This window comes from Felis catus, chromosome D1 (assembly GCF_018350175.1).
Source record: "Felis catus isolate Fca126 chromosome D1, F.catus_Fca126_mat1.0, whole genome shotgun sequence".
NCBI classification, from domain to species: domain Eukaryota; kingdom Metazoa; phylum Chordata; class Mammalia; order Carnivora; family Felidae; genus Felis; species Felis catus.
This window is the reverse complement of record NC_058377.1, coordinates 71422744-71435594: the sequence shown is the minus strand read 5'-3', so window position 1 is coordinate 71435594 and position 12851 is coordinate 71422744. Positions and strand designations below refer to the sequence as shown.

The 12851-nt window shown below is 47.8% G+C and overlaps 1 protein-coding gene across 2 annotated transcripts in view; it reads right to left on the bottom strand.

Annotated features, from left to right (window-relative positions):
• Positions 1-12851, bottom strand: part of INSC (INSC spindle orientation adaptor protein) — a 127428-nt gene that overhangs the window by 88894 nt on the left and 25683 nt on the right. For both annotated transcript variants that reach the window (XM_011286732.4, XM_045039004.1), the window contains exon 2: positions 3011-3111. In XM_011286732.4, coding sequence (XP_011285034.1) covers positions 3011-3066 — 56 coding nt within the window. In that variant the 5' untranslated portion in view covers positions 3067-3111. The remainder of the gene's footprint in view (positions 1-3010; positions 3112-12851) is intronic.

Sequence of the window (12851 nt, the reverse complement as noted above, 5' to 3'; positions counted from 1 at the left end):
ATTACAACTCAATGATGTAAGTACAAACATGCCCACTTCATAGACGAAGAAAGCTGAACCCTGAGGTTATAACTAATATGCAGCAGAACCAAGATAAGTTGAGGCAGTCCTGACTCCCACACAATCCTAAACTGCCCTGTGACAGCAGCTTCCCCAGCCCCAGCACAGCCTCTCTGGTCTGACTGTCCCAGGACCCAGGAGGCTCTGAGGAGGTGTCCCAAAGCCCTATTGTGTTAGACGAGGTTATCAAAAGGACATGGCTATCGGTTCACCTGTGCACTGGACCCCAGCCACCTGAGGCTCCTCACCCCCTCCCCTGTCCTTGGAATGTGCATTCCACTTGCCTTCCCCCTCCTAGAGGCTGCCCTCGGGACACAACCTTGAGATAGTGATGTGGTGCTGAGACTGTCTGGGTAGTATACTCAACTGAACCCACTTAAGGCCTCCATATACACTTTTAAGATTTTGCGGCAGGTGCGGAATCTATACATCTTGCGGCGGCTGAAGACAAGCCTCATATATAAGTTCCCTTGCCTATGTAACCTGCTGTCCACCAATCTCCAGCCTCTCTCTGCCCGCCTCCTTCTTTGGTCTCTCTCTGCCCTTTGATTACAGAGGCTGGTTTCAGATTTCACCTGGGAAGCTCCCCAGGTGCTTACCAACCAACTTATCACCAGAGCTGTTTCTGCCCACCTGGCTCACAGGTACCGAGCTACTGCCTGGTGTGGACAGCAGCCAGAAAGACTATGAACACTTCATCTAGAATAGCTCCACTTTCTCCCGGCTTAAAATATTAAGCTGCTGGGAGTGTCTGTTGATGATTTCGGATTTTCTCACCGAGGTCATTTGCCAAGAGGGGTCAGGGAAAGGATTTCTAGAAGACTTGCCTGAGATCACCCTCATGAAGAGCCACAGCGGACCTCTGACATGGAGTAGGCACTCAATAATTAACAACAGGCCCCCTATGCAGCTTTCCCTGAGACACTTTGTACATAGCAACTCATTCAGTTCACACGTTAACCCTATGAAATAGGTACTATTTTTACCCATTTTATACGTGAGGGAACTGGGGGTCTGACAGGATTCGAGAACTTGCACAAGGCCACACAGCTAGTGAGAGGAAGAACCTGGCTTTGAAAGCAAGCAGTCATGAATTCAAAGGCCATCAGCCGCTCCAACATACACGTATCCCAACAGGTTTGCACCTCACGATCCCTGAGCTCTGCCTAAGACACACTGTGTGGAAAGATATTTGGGCCCCCAGGTGATCCCTTATTCTCCATGTTAGCCTGCACAGAAAAGTCCTAACTACATCTCTAACAGTATTTTCCATTCTAAGTAGCGTGCACGAGATACATGTCACACCCGTATACTCCCTTATAATGATGGCCTCAAAGGAGTTAACCCAGTACCAGTAGACTTTTAGCAAATACTCATTATTTTTTTCTGATTTTAAAAGCAACACACATGGGGCACCTGGGTGGCTCAGTCAGTTAAGTGGCCGACTTCGGCTCAGGTCATGATCTCATGGTCCGTGAGTTCGAGCCCTGCGTCGGGCTCTGTGCTGACAACTCAGAGCCTGGAGCCTGTTTCAGATTCTGTGTCTCCTTCTCGCTGACCCTCCCCTGTTCATGCTCTGTCTCTCTCTATCTCAAAAATAAATAAACGTTAAAAAAAAAATAAAAAAATAAAAGCAACACACAGTAAGAAAAATACTCAAAAACCAAACAACATGGAAATGAATAATGTGTGGGGTGCCTGGGTAGCTCAGTCGGTTAAGCGTTCAACACTTCATTTTGGCTCAGGTCATGACCTCAGGGTGTGTGGGATCAAGCTCTGTATCAGGCTCCACACTCAGCTCAGAGCTTGCTTGGGATTCTCTGTCTCCCTCTCTCTTTGCCCCTCCTCTACTCTTGCTCTCTCTCTCTCAAAATAAAATAAATAAACTTAAAAAAAAAGAAATGAATAATGTGATAAATTGAAACCCTCCATAATTCAGGTGGGGAGTGAAGGACAGAATAAAGGTAAGATGTCAGTGATACATGTAATATGTAAAACAAAACATACAAAACAAATCAACAATGACTTAACAGTCTTGTAAGGGCTACTTGGATTCTGTTGCCTCAAAACGACCCCATCAAAAGATCTCAGAAAAAAATTTAAAAAGCAAGGCAGAAACCCTTGAGCCCTCAGTTGCACACTTCCTCTGTAGACCAAACCTGCATTACTGACCAAACAGCCCAGTTTTCCTGGGGCTGAGGTGTTTTCAAAGTCACAAAAGTTTCAGGGCCCAAATCAGGACAGTCATGGGGCATCTGGGACAGTTGTTCACCATAGATTCACTGGCCTGGTACTTTCCCCTTCAGTTCTGGTGCTGGCCCCCAAAACCAGCCAGGTCTCCACAGCTCCCAACTGTGTGAAGTCACCTCTGGGGCTCTGTCTCTCTTTCTTCTCACTGCATTGTCTGCCCTTCACCCTCTGCTCAGTGTGTTCCTCCATCCTCCTCCCCACCCCTCTCCTCTGCCCAGCTCAGGGCGACAAATATTTCTGGAGGATCTGCTCTGTGCTCAGTTCTCTCCCTGGTGCCCTCAAAGAAGTAGAAGACACCCAAGGGTAGTCTGTCCCTTTCAAGAAGCTCAGAGAGAGTCTTCCATAACCCCGAGGGCCCCCAATGGCTCCAGCCTCCTTGCCCAGGTGGGATCAGGAACCCCCTCCAGGGTCTCCTATCTTAGCAGAATACCTCATTCAATTATGTTTCAGTGTCTGCCTGCATCTTAAGGAGACCGTCCCTTGGGGGACTGGACATGCCTGATTCCTTCATGTCTCAGGGCCCACTTGCATCAGTATTTGCTGAGTGAACATAGCATCCCCAATGCTTTGTCTTAAGCTTCCACCCCAGGACAGTGCATGGAGAGGTGGAGCCACCTGCAGCCTCAAGATCCTGGAGCTGGGCCTCAGCCATTGGCCAGATAGAGCAGGCCTGGCCCTAAGAGACACCTATGGGACTTACCGCTGACCCGGCAGAGGGATGGAGTCCAGGTGGCGGCCTCCAGGCAACGCCATCATGTTGATCCCAATCTGCAGCAAAGCCTGCCCGCAGTGGTCGTGACCCTGGAAAAAGAGAGGGCAGGATGGGGTCAACAGATGTCCTTAGAGAGAAGGCGCAATCACTTTTGCTCTCAGATCCAGGCCACAAGGAGCCAAGGCAGCTATGGAGGGAAGGCCCCCTAACCTTCCTCTCCTTTTTGAACCGGTTTACACTCCACCGCCCTCACACAAGTAGTGCAGGACTTAGTCTAATGTCCCAAGCTCACCATGAATCCCTACAATCTTTTATCTCCCAATATCAAACATTTTCCTGACCCATCTTGCTTTGTACCAAACACAGGGACACACAGACCAGCAAATATTGCATGGGACATACTCATACTCTGAAAGTATCTATGGTTTATCTGAAATTCACATTTAACTGGGCAGCCTGTATTATTTGCTAAATCTGGAAAGTCTACATGCTACTTCTCTATAACCATCACAGCACTGGGTTATTCATGTCGATTATGCATGGGAAATGTGACACTGTAGTGGGCATAGTGGTTGCTTCCCCAAATCCATTCCACTTCAGATGATATAATTTCACTCGAACTGCTAGTAACTGGTTCAGAAATAGGCATGGGACTCAATTCAGACCAATGAGCCATGATAGGATTGCTTCTACAAAAAGTTTTCTTTCTCCTAACTGCGAACCACAGGAGACAGTATCTCTCCCATTGGACCTGAACAAGGAAATACGTCACATCATTGCTGCTGGAGACCAGCTTGCAGTCAAGAGAGGACCTAGCTGGGAGAATAAAGCTGGCACACAGAGAATAATAAATCTGGGTCCCTGGTCACTAAGCCACTGAATCAACGAACCTTGGAGTCTGGCCGACCCCTAGGCCTCCCTGTTATGTAAGACGATAACGTCCTTGTTGTTTAAAGTGAAAATTTTGTTAGTGGACAGCCAAAAGCAGTCTGATAAAGATAAACCAGATTCCAGGGGCCTCCGTCCCAGCACTGAGGACCCACCTGGCTTGTCTGTGCCTCGAAAGTTGCACCAAGACAATGGTGCCCTTCCTCCATCCAATCAGCGGCCCACCTGTTTGACTCCTCCTGTTACCTTGTCCCTTCCTTGTTCTTCCTCTCTGCCACCTCCTTCTCCAAGCTGGTGAGGAAGTTCTCCCTGAGGAAAGTGGAGATTCTTTCACCGTTGCCTGGGTAAAGCAACAGAAGAAGGGCTGGCCATCACCCAGCATGCCCTGCGCTTGAGGACAGCAGATTTCAAGACTTTCAGGGAAAACACAAGTATGAGCTTGTGGGAAGATAACAGCTGAGAAGAGGAAGATAAGTCCAGAAAAATTAAACTCTTACTCCATGATTACAAATGACCCTTATGAGAAAAGAGCGGAGGAGGACTTTAATTAATAGTGATCACGCTGGACATAAAGTACCCTTTATGATGCTTGGAATAAAGAATAAGACAGTTATCTGAAAAGTATGGGAGACAGGAGCTCAGAATAAACTAGGGAATTGTGTAATTCCAGAGACTCATGGCCACTGCCTGTCTCCCAGTCTGTGGGTCCCACCACAGTATGAACCCCTCAAGGGCAGGGACCCTTTGTGCTCCTAGCACTGAGCCAAGAGCCGGGCATGCAGAAAGCACTCTATGCGTCTGTTGAAAAGATGAGTGGAACACATTTTTAGTACCTTTCTGCTGAGCCCTAATTCTTTATCTGTAACTGAGAGTAATAATATCTATTGTACAGGGCTATTACAGCAATGACAAGACATAAAGAATATGGAAGTGTCAGGCCAGGGTGAGAGCTAGATAAATAGTAGCCTTTGTTATTCTTATGCCCAGAGAGTCCATTGTATACCTGCCCTGTGGTCAGCTAGGTTGAGGGAGATGCAGCAAATGAAACAAAGCATATAAAGCTTTGATAGTGCCCATCAACATCAGGAGTATCACCATCGTTATTTCTAGCATTATTATCATTACTGAAAAAGTATATTTTTGAAACCCAGTGAGTCAGCAGGCACAAAAGGATGGCACAAAAGAAAAAAACAACAAAAGGAGGTAACTGTTCCCTTTCCAATTTGTTTGAACTCGAAAGGGAAATACCAGCTTTTCAGAGTGAATGCTGTGACGTCATCAGATAGCAGTGAGCAAGCAGATCTTATTTTACCTCCATCTCCGTCACAAAGAAGAAAGGGGTACAGAGTAAGAACAGTCAAGAAGGAATTTGAGCTTATGGCAGGTGAGGACACGGAGACGGTAAGGAAGCTTAAAGGCCCTTTTGAAGTGTGAAGCAGTTAGGGTTCTGTGAGGAGATGAAGCATGCCCTTGGTATTGGAGGACCTTTGGATCTGATCAAGTCATATCTGATGGACCTAAAAAAAGGGAGCGGGGTCATGAGCAGAAGGATGCAAGAGAATGATGTGAATTTCTAAGAGGTAGATTCTAGAAACATAGCTTGGTGACCATGAAATTCTAGAACAGATGCCTAACTGCTGATCTGTGAGCCCTTTGGGCAGAAGCCAGCTAGAGCACAGTAGGAACAAGTCATGTCCAAACCATCTGCTTCCGTTTCGTTAGGGACCACTGGGCTCCTAGCCGAGGGGAACACAACAATAAACCTGATATATCTTGATTTCACTTAAATGCCCTAATGAGACGTCCTTGCTCAACCATTTCACCCATAGCCTCCCAGAGTTGTGCCAGTGGAGCCTTCCAGCAAACAAAACCTTGGTTCTTGTGATTGCATGTTTTCCCTGAGGCTAGAGAAGCCTCTTGGGGACATTTGGGAAGCATCTGTATCAAGGACCTATTCACAGACTATATTATTTATGCCTGCCTCTTTCCCCCAGTAGGACAAGACTCCTTGATGCCTGAAACCAAATCTTGCTCAATGTGGGACTGATCCCCGGACCCTACATAATGACCTGCATGGTTGAAGCCAGGATTATGAGTCAGATTGGCTCTCAGGAGAGCCATGGCTCATATTCAGTGCGGATGAGGCACAGGTAAGAGAGAATATCTGGAAAGTGAGATAGGAAGGACCAAGAGTTTAACCCAGCTGATGTTTATAAAATGTCTCCACCAATAATAAGAGCTAATATTTACTGAGTGTGTACCATGAGCCAAGCACTGTTCTAAATGCCTCATATGGTATTAACTCATTGAATACTATCACCATCCCCCTGTTACTGATGACACAGAAATTCAGTGGAGGCATATGCATTGCTCAAGATCACAATGCTGGTAGGTGACAGAAGACTAGGATCAAGGTTTTAGGATTTAGAGGGGAGGTGCTAGAGCAGGTGGGGATGATGACGGTAACAAATGAGTGGCACATGTCCGGCATTTGCTAACAGGAAGCCCGACTCCATTCCATGGTGGCAACTACACCCAGCCCCAAGACCTCACAGCCAACCAGCCCTCTTCCCTGTCACCAGTGCCTCCCGCTGCTCCCATCCCCCGGAAGGACTGTGAGTGTCCTCCAGCTTCGTCTAGTGCCGGCTCTCAATAACGCAGCCGGAGGACAGAACAACGGTCCCTGCAGAAATGAAGCAGATTGCAAAGACTGCAGTCAAAGGGTACAAAGAAGACAGGCACGGACAGTGGGGACATCTCTTCTGTTCCTCATTTCTTGGTTCCTTTTGCGAGAATCATGTGGACAGTTGTGGGCCCCAAAGGGATCAGGAGATGAGGAAACCACAGTCCCAGCTAAAGCCTAAAGTGTCACTAGCTTTACAGAGAGGCCTATTTCAAGCATGCAGCCCTCAGGAAAGCCCCCAAAGGCTGCTGCCCCGGCAGCCACCTCCCCTACTGCCCTGCGCTGGACTCATCCTACTGAGCAGAGAGATTCCAATTACACACCTCCAAAGTTACATAGCATGTCAGGGAGTGGATTCAAAGTAGCCCCTTTGCCCCACACTGTCTGTCCTCAATGTTATTGCAAAAAGAACTTGAATTTGGGGGTCTGACAGATCTGGATTCAAATCCTGACTCTGTACCAGATTGGTACCTGACCTTGCGAAAATCATGAACACCCATGAATGTGGTTCCCTCCATTATACCTGCCTCCTAGGAGCTTCATAAAGATTAAATGAGATCACTTGCAAAAGCCCCTAATAGATTAAAATAAAATAAAATAAAATAAAATAAAATAAAATAAAATAAAATAAAATAAAAATATGTGCTTGACACATGGTAGCTTCAAGAAGAAGTGTTCCTCCTCATGCATGGAAGGAGTTATTGAGAAATGTATCTCAGGGCAGAGATGCTGTCTTGCCCATGAGAGGGGTAGAAAAGACACATGCAGAAGTGAGCAAGAAAGAGGAAACTCCATTACCTCCAGCCCCAACCCCTAACCCCACCCAAAGCCCTTCCTAACTCATTGGAAATCTCACCCTGGAGCTTTGCAGCCTTTGTTCTGAAGGCTCTTGGCTATGCCTTCCCATCCCAGGAGAGGCTAGTTTACAAGAAGGACTTGAAGCCTTAAGTGTCTCTGATTTAATTCCATGCCCAATGAGACAACGGCTCATTTAGACAGCTCATTTCTGCTCCTACATCCCATTAGAGGCAGCCCTAGCTCACCTCCATTTGGCTAACAAGCCAGCTTGGGCTCAGAAGGAAATGGAGGCGATTTACAGCAAATTATTCAATTAGAACAATGACTGGGGCGGCTTCTGCCATTGTCTAATGGGCCAATCCCAATACAGCTCGAGGCTGGGCTGAGATTATTTAATCTGCAGAATCCATTAGGGCTGTCAACAGGGGCAGGACAGTAAATATTGTGGAAAGCAGTTAAACTCCAATGCAGCGCTAGGCACAGGGAGGAGGCAGCTGGGGGTGGGGCGGGGGAGGGGTGGCTGGGAGAGGAATGAGACGTGGGGATTCAGTCATGTCCCTTATTATGTGATCCTCTGTCCCCTCATTTTTCTCCTCCCTAGAATTTATCATAATTGTAACTAAACAATTAACTGAAATTAGTAGCTTAATGGTTTCCCCCCTGAGGATCCCAGGGTCAGGGACTAGAGGTCTGTCCTGACCACTGCCATATCCCCCGCCCCGCTCCTGACTCTGTACCTGGTGCACAATTATCAGATCCACTAACACTTCCTGACTGCCTGGATGGGTTCTCACTGAAGGAGCCCTGGAAGGTGCCTATTCTGCTGCACTGTGATGAGTATTCATTGAGAGGGTGATGGGAGGGCCTTTTCCAACCATGCAGGCTACAGGGAGAGGGCTCTGCATCCTTACACCCACTGACACAAAGCCACCTGTCCCCTCCTGAGTTTCTGTGGCCCTCACTGTCTGATCACACCTGGCTAGGCAGGCTCCCTCCCCACCCCGAGCTGTGACCCGGCAGGTTCTCCCAGACAGAGAGACAGGGACAATGGACAGTTGCATCACAACTGCAAAAACCGCCAAAGAAGCAAGTGGGTGCTAAGGGAGGTCCAGAGGGCTTCCCAGCGGTACTAGGTGAGAACAGGTGGGGAAAAGGGGTCAAGGCCTGACTTCAAAGCGGACACTTGCAAGAGGAGTGTGAAAACACAGGAGAAGGGAAGGTGTGGAAGGAAGGGTGGGCAGACAGAGGGAAAGAACACGGGGAGATTAAGGAACTGCAAGTGCTTCTCGAAGGCTGAAGTGAGCACCCCGGGCTGGTGATGGAGTTTAGAGGAAACGATCCCAGTTAGAGGAAATGTGGGAATACAGAAAAAGGAGTGGCCACTTTCAGCTGGGAAAGTAGGCCACACTTCTTAGAAGAGAGGACATCTGAAGTGGGTCCTGAATGCGGGGTGGGATTTTGCCAGGTGAAATGGGACAAGGACATTCAGTGCCAAGAGAGCAGTGTGAACAGTGGCACAAAGACCAGGAAATGAAGCAAGTATTCAGGGACCCAGATCTCTCGCAGGGCGCTGGAGGGAAGGTGCTTCTGTGGTCCTGCATACGAAAGGAATGGATTCTTTGGCCTCTTTCCTGTGGGTGGTAGGGAGCCACTGATGGTTTAAGCAGGGGAGTAAAATGACCAGAGTGAAATTTCAGCTCCCGTGGTGACCAGTAAGTGGATGGACTCCAGGGAGTGGGGCCAGTAGCGGCGGTCCATTTAAGAGACAGGTGCAACTCCCAAGGGGACCACCAAAGCCTGGGTTGGAGGCATGGAGACCTGGGGTCAAAAGGAGGGCGGCTGCAATGAGCTTTGGGAGGTAACAGCAATGAGCTTCCCTCCTCACCCCAACTCGAGGCACTGTTGATCTGGGGGAACATGGCAGCAGTCCTCGAGATATTTCAGTATTGCTGGCTGGGGTGGCCAGCATGCCGCAGCAATCAGATACTCTAAGAACCCTCATTCCCAGGGGAGATGCAAGAAACTAAGCAAGCTGTCACCTAGCCCTACTGAATGGACTGAGCCTCATGAAATATAGACAGCTCCGGCTCCCTGGAGGAAGCCTGGGTGGCCCCTCACAGCTGTCAGGCAGCAGAGGCAAGCGGGTGGGCAGAATAGACCTCAGGGCTCACAGGAGCTGGGCTTGCCCCTCAGGCCCTGAAGACCCTGGCCAGGCAGCCGAGAAGGACTGTGCATCAGACCTCAGCCCTGCTCCTCAATTCCAGAGCCAGAACAGTTTCAACAAAGCACAAACAAGGCCCCAAGCCTCCCCTTGATTAACTGGATACATCTACCTTCTAGGCTTTACCTAAAAGGTAACAAGAATCCCACCTGCGCAAATATGTCCGGGGCAAGGCTAGAGCCCTCCAGCCGCAATCTGGGCAGCCTTCCTGGAGGAGCTCACATCATACTGTTAGGGTATTAGAATTAGTAGGAGGCCTTAGAGATTATCCCCTTGTAATAATAACTATAATGATACTAATAATAAGTAGGAGGAGAAGAGGGAGAAGAGGGTGCTATTTGTCAGGCACTGTTGTAAATGCTTTACAGTTATTCATCCTCAGAATAATCTTATGAACAGCTCGTGTTAGCCCCATTTTTCAGATGATAAAACTGAATCACAGAGAGATTAACATGGGCAGATGGAAAGGCATGTTCAGAGAGGGGAAGAGATCTGCCTGAGGTCACACAGCAAACTGAGCTATATCTGGAACTTGCATTCGGGTTTTCTCACTCCCATAAACTTCCCCATGAGAAATCCAAACAAGGCTTTGTATGGTTAGAGCCCAGAGAGAGCCCACTCAGGCTCAGTGTGATTTTCCCTGGGAAATCAACGGCTCTGGCAGTTCCCCATCTATAAATCTAGGATAATTACTCATGCTCTTTCTCCTTTGCTGTAGCTATCAAGCACAGGGGAATGACCAGTGGATAGGAAACTGCAGGGAATCCTAGTCTAATTCAGCTCAGCCTTGGAATAAGACAGGCAGGTTGATGCAGAGATGTCCACGAGTCCTCAGAGGTCTGAGAGAAAGGAGCCAGCCTCCCTGCTGAGGTCCAGGTGCCCCAGTCCCTGATCAATACGATTGCCCATCCTCTAAAGGGCTCCAGCTTGTCAAAGCCAACTGCCAGGCAGCCTCTCTTAAATGAGCATGTGTAATTGTCCCAGGGGAAAGCCCAAAATTCCTGGAACCAGGAAAGCCATGGCTGCTCCATCTCGTATCTCAGGGTGGCCCCTTCCTGATTCTAGGGCTATGACACCCCAGCTGCCCATAAGAGGAGCACCCAGCCCTGAACCACACAAGGAAACTGCAGTTACTGCCTTCTGGGAGCTGGCCCTGAGCTGCTGATCATCTAATAGGCGAAAGTGAGACACTGGTACCCCAGACGTCCAAGACCTTAGGCAGAGTGTAGCCCCCAAGAGAAGCTATGCCGGGCCTTTGGGCCACCCCCATCCAGAACCCCTGTTGCTTAAGAACACAGATTCGGAGTCAGTGCCTAGCTGTGTGACCTTGGGCATTAAGTGTCCTTATCTGTGAAGTGGGGTACATAATAAAGATAATGGGAGTAATGGTTCCTTCCTCATGGCACTGCTATGCGGATCAGTGAGATCACAGATGTGAAGTACCTGGTACACAGGGGTGCTCAGAATCAGACTGGTTCTGTTTCTCTTCTGGTGAGGACAAGTAGCCAGCAGCAGGGGGGGCAGCCAGATGGAGGCCAGTCTACAGCCTCCTGAACTATATCCAGCTAGTCAACTGCTTTTTACTCTTTCACTTTTTTATTATCCCCTCTTGCTTCCTAACTTTTCCTGATGTGAATGTTAGCCAACTGCTCAAATGTTCCTTAGCTCCGATTTGCAAAAGCGAGAGCCCTCTCTCACTGGGCCCAGATCCCAGGGTGCTAAAATTAACAATCAGTATACTTTAAGCTAATGACTTACTGGTCGTGACTGCCACGAACAGACATAACTCTCAGATAAAAGCCATTAGAGAAAATTGAATAGCTCCAGCGTGGTGAAAATTTGGATACATCCTGTTTCATAAATCACGCTCAGGGGTTACACTGGGCGAGCTATTTCCCTCTCTGAGTCATGATGAGGCCCCAGGTTGAAGGGGTCTATATACCCTTGGGAAAGAAGACATAGGAGGGAGAAGCATACGATCTGGGGCATAGAGTGCGTCAAACATGAAAAAACAGCCAATTTACAGAATGCTGTATTATCAAGGCTCATCTCTGCCTGGTACGCTGCATATCACAGCAGCGTTGAAACGGTGCACTGCATGGTGTCTACTTCAGAGTAGGAGTTCAACAAATATTGGTCATTACCCAACAGGGGATTCCATGGTTCTCCAAAAACATCTTGCTCTTCCATAATGCTATGCATTGCTCATGGCATCCCAACACGTCCAGATCAAAATCTCCTCCACTCTCTTTTTCTATCTCCAGGTCATACCGAGGTTTCGGGGCGCAGCTCTAATCCCACCTCATCTGGGAGGCCACCTCCAACCACTCTAACCTATGTGATTTCTCCCTCCAAAGAGTTACCTAGGACTCAATAAAGCTGCGAGGTCTTGAACAGTTTTAAGTTATAATGGTAGGGATGCTTTCTCCATGGCCCTCTCTCTTCCCCTGTCTGCCCGTTAAGTGATGCCAGAGCAACTGGAAGGCCACACCAACACGGTGAGGCCAAAAGATGGAAGACGATGAGTCCTGAGCATGGTTTAGAGCAGAGCCACCCAACTCACATCAGTCTGAGGGATAAACAAGAAATAAACATAATGTGTTTGGGGGGTTGTTTATTATAGCAAACAATCTGAATTAACCTAACTATGAAAACTAAGGTAAGTGCTATATTTAAGGCATCCAGAAGAGTGCTAGACACAGAAGTCTCTCCGTAAATATAAGTCCCTTTTCCTATCTTCCTTGGTCTTGTAGGAGATGGTAGAATACTGTGTTTGTCTAACAGTTAGCCTCTGGACACTGGCTCCAGTTCAGGCACAATATGGCTAGAGTCCAGAAGTTGATGAGGTGGGACAGTAGGATGGAATAAGTACCTACAAACATTTAAAGTCCTGTCAATTCTGAGACTACGATTCTGTTTCTCAGTCACTGCCTTGTCCCTCACATGTATCCATTCACAATAATAGCTACATTTTACTATACTCAGGTGGTTCTAAGGTGCATTTTTTTCATATTTTAGCATCTGAAATTGGGATGCATGTTTCAGTCAATGGCATCTTGGCACTGTGTTACAGTTTAACTGAAAGCATATTTTCTTTTTTATGAAGCAACAGGGCATCTTACAATCTATGGCATTTTAAACTCAATGAAATATAATATTGGGCACTTAATTATGTGCCAAGCACTCTTCCAAGTGCTTCCTTCATACAAATAAATTCATTTATTTCTCAAAAAAAAAAA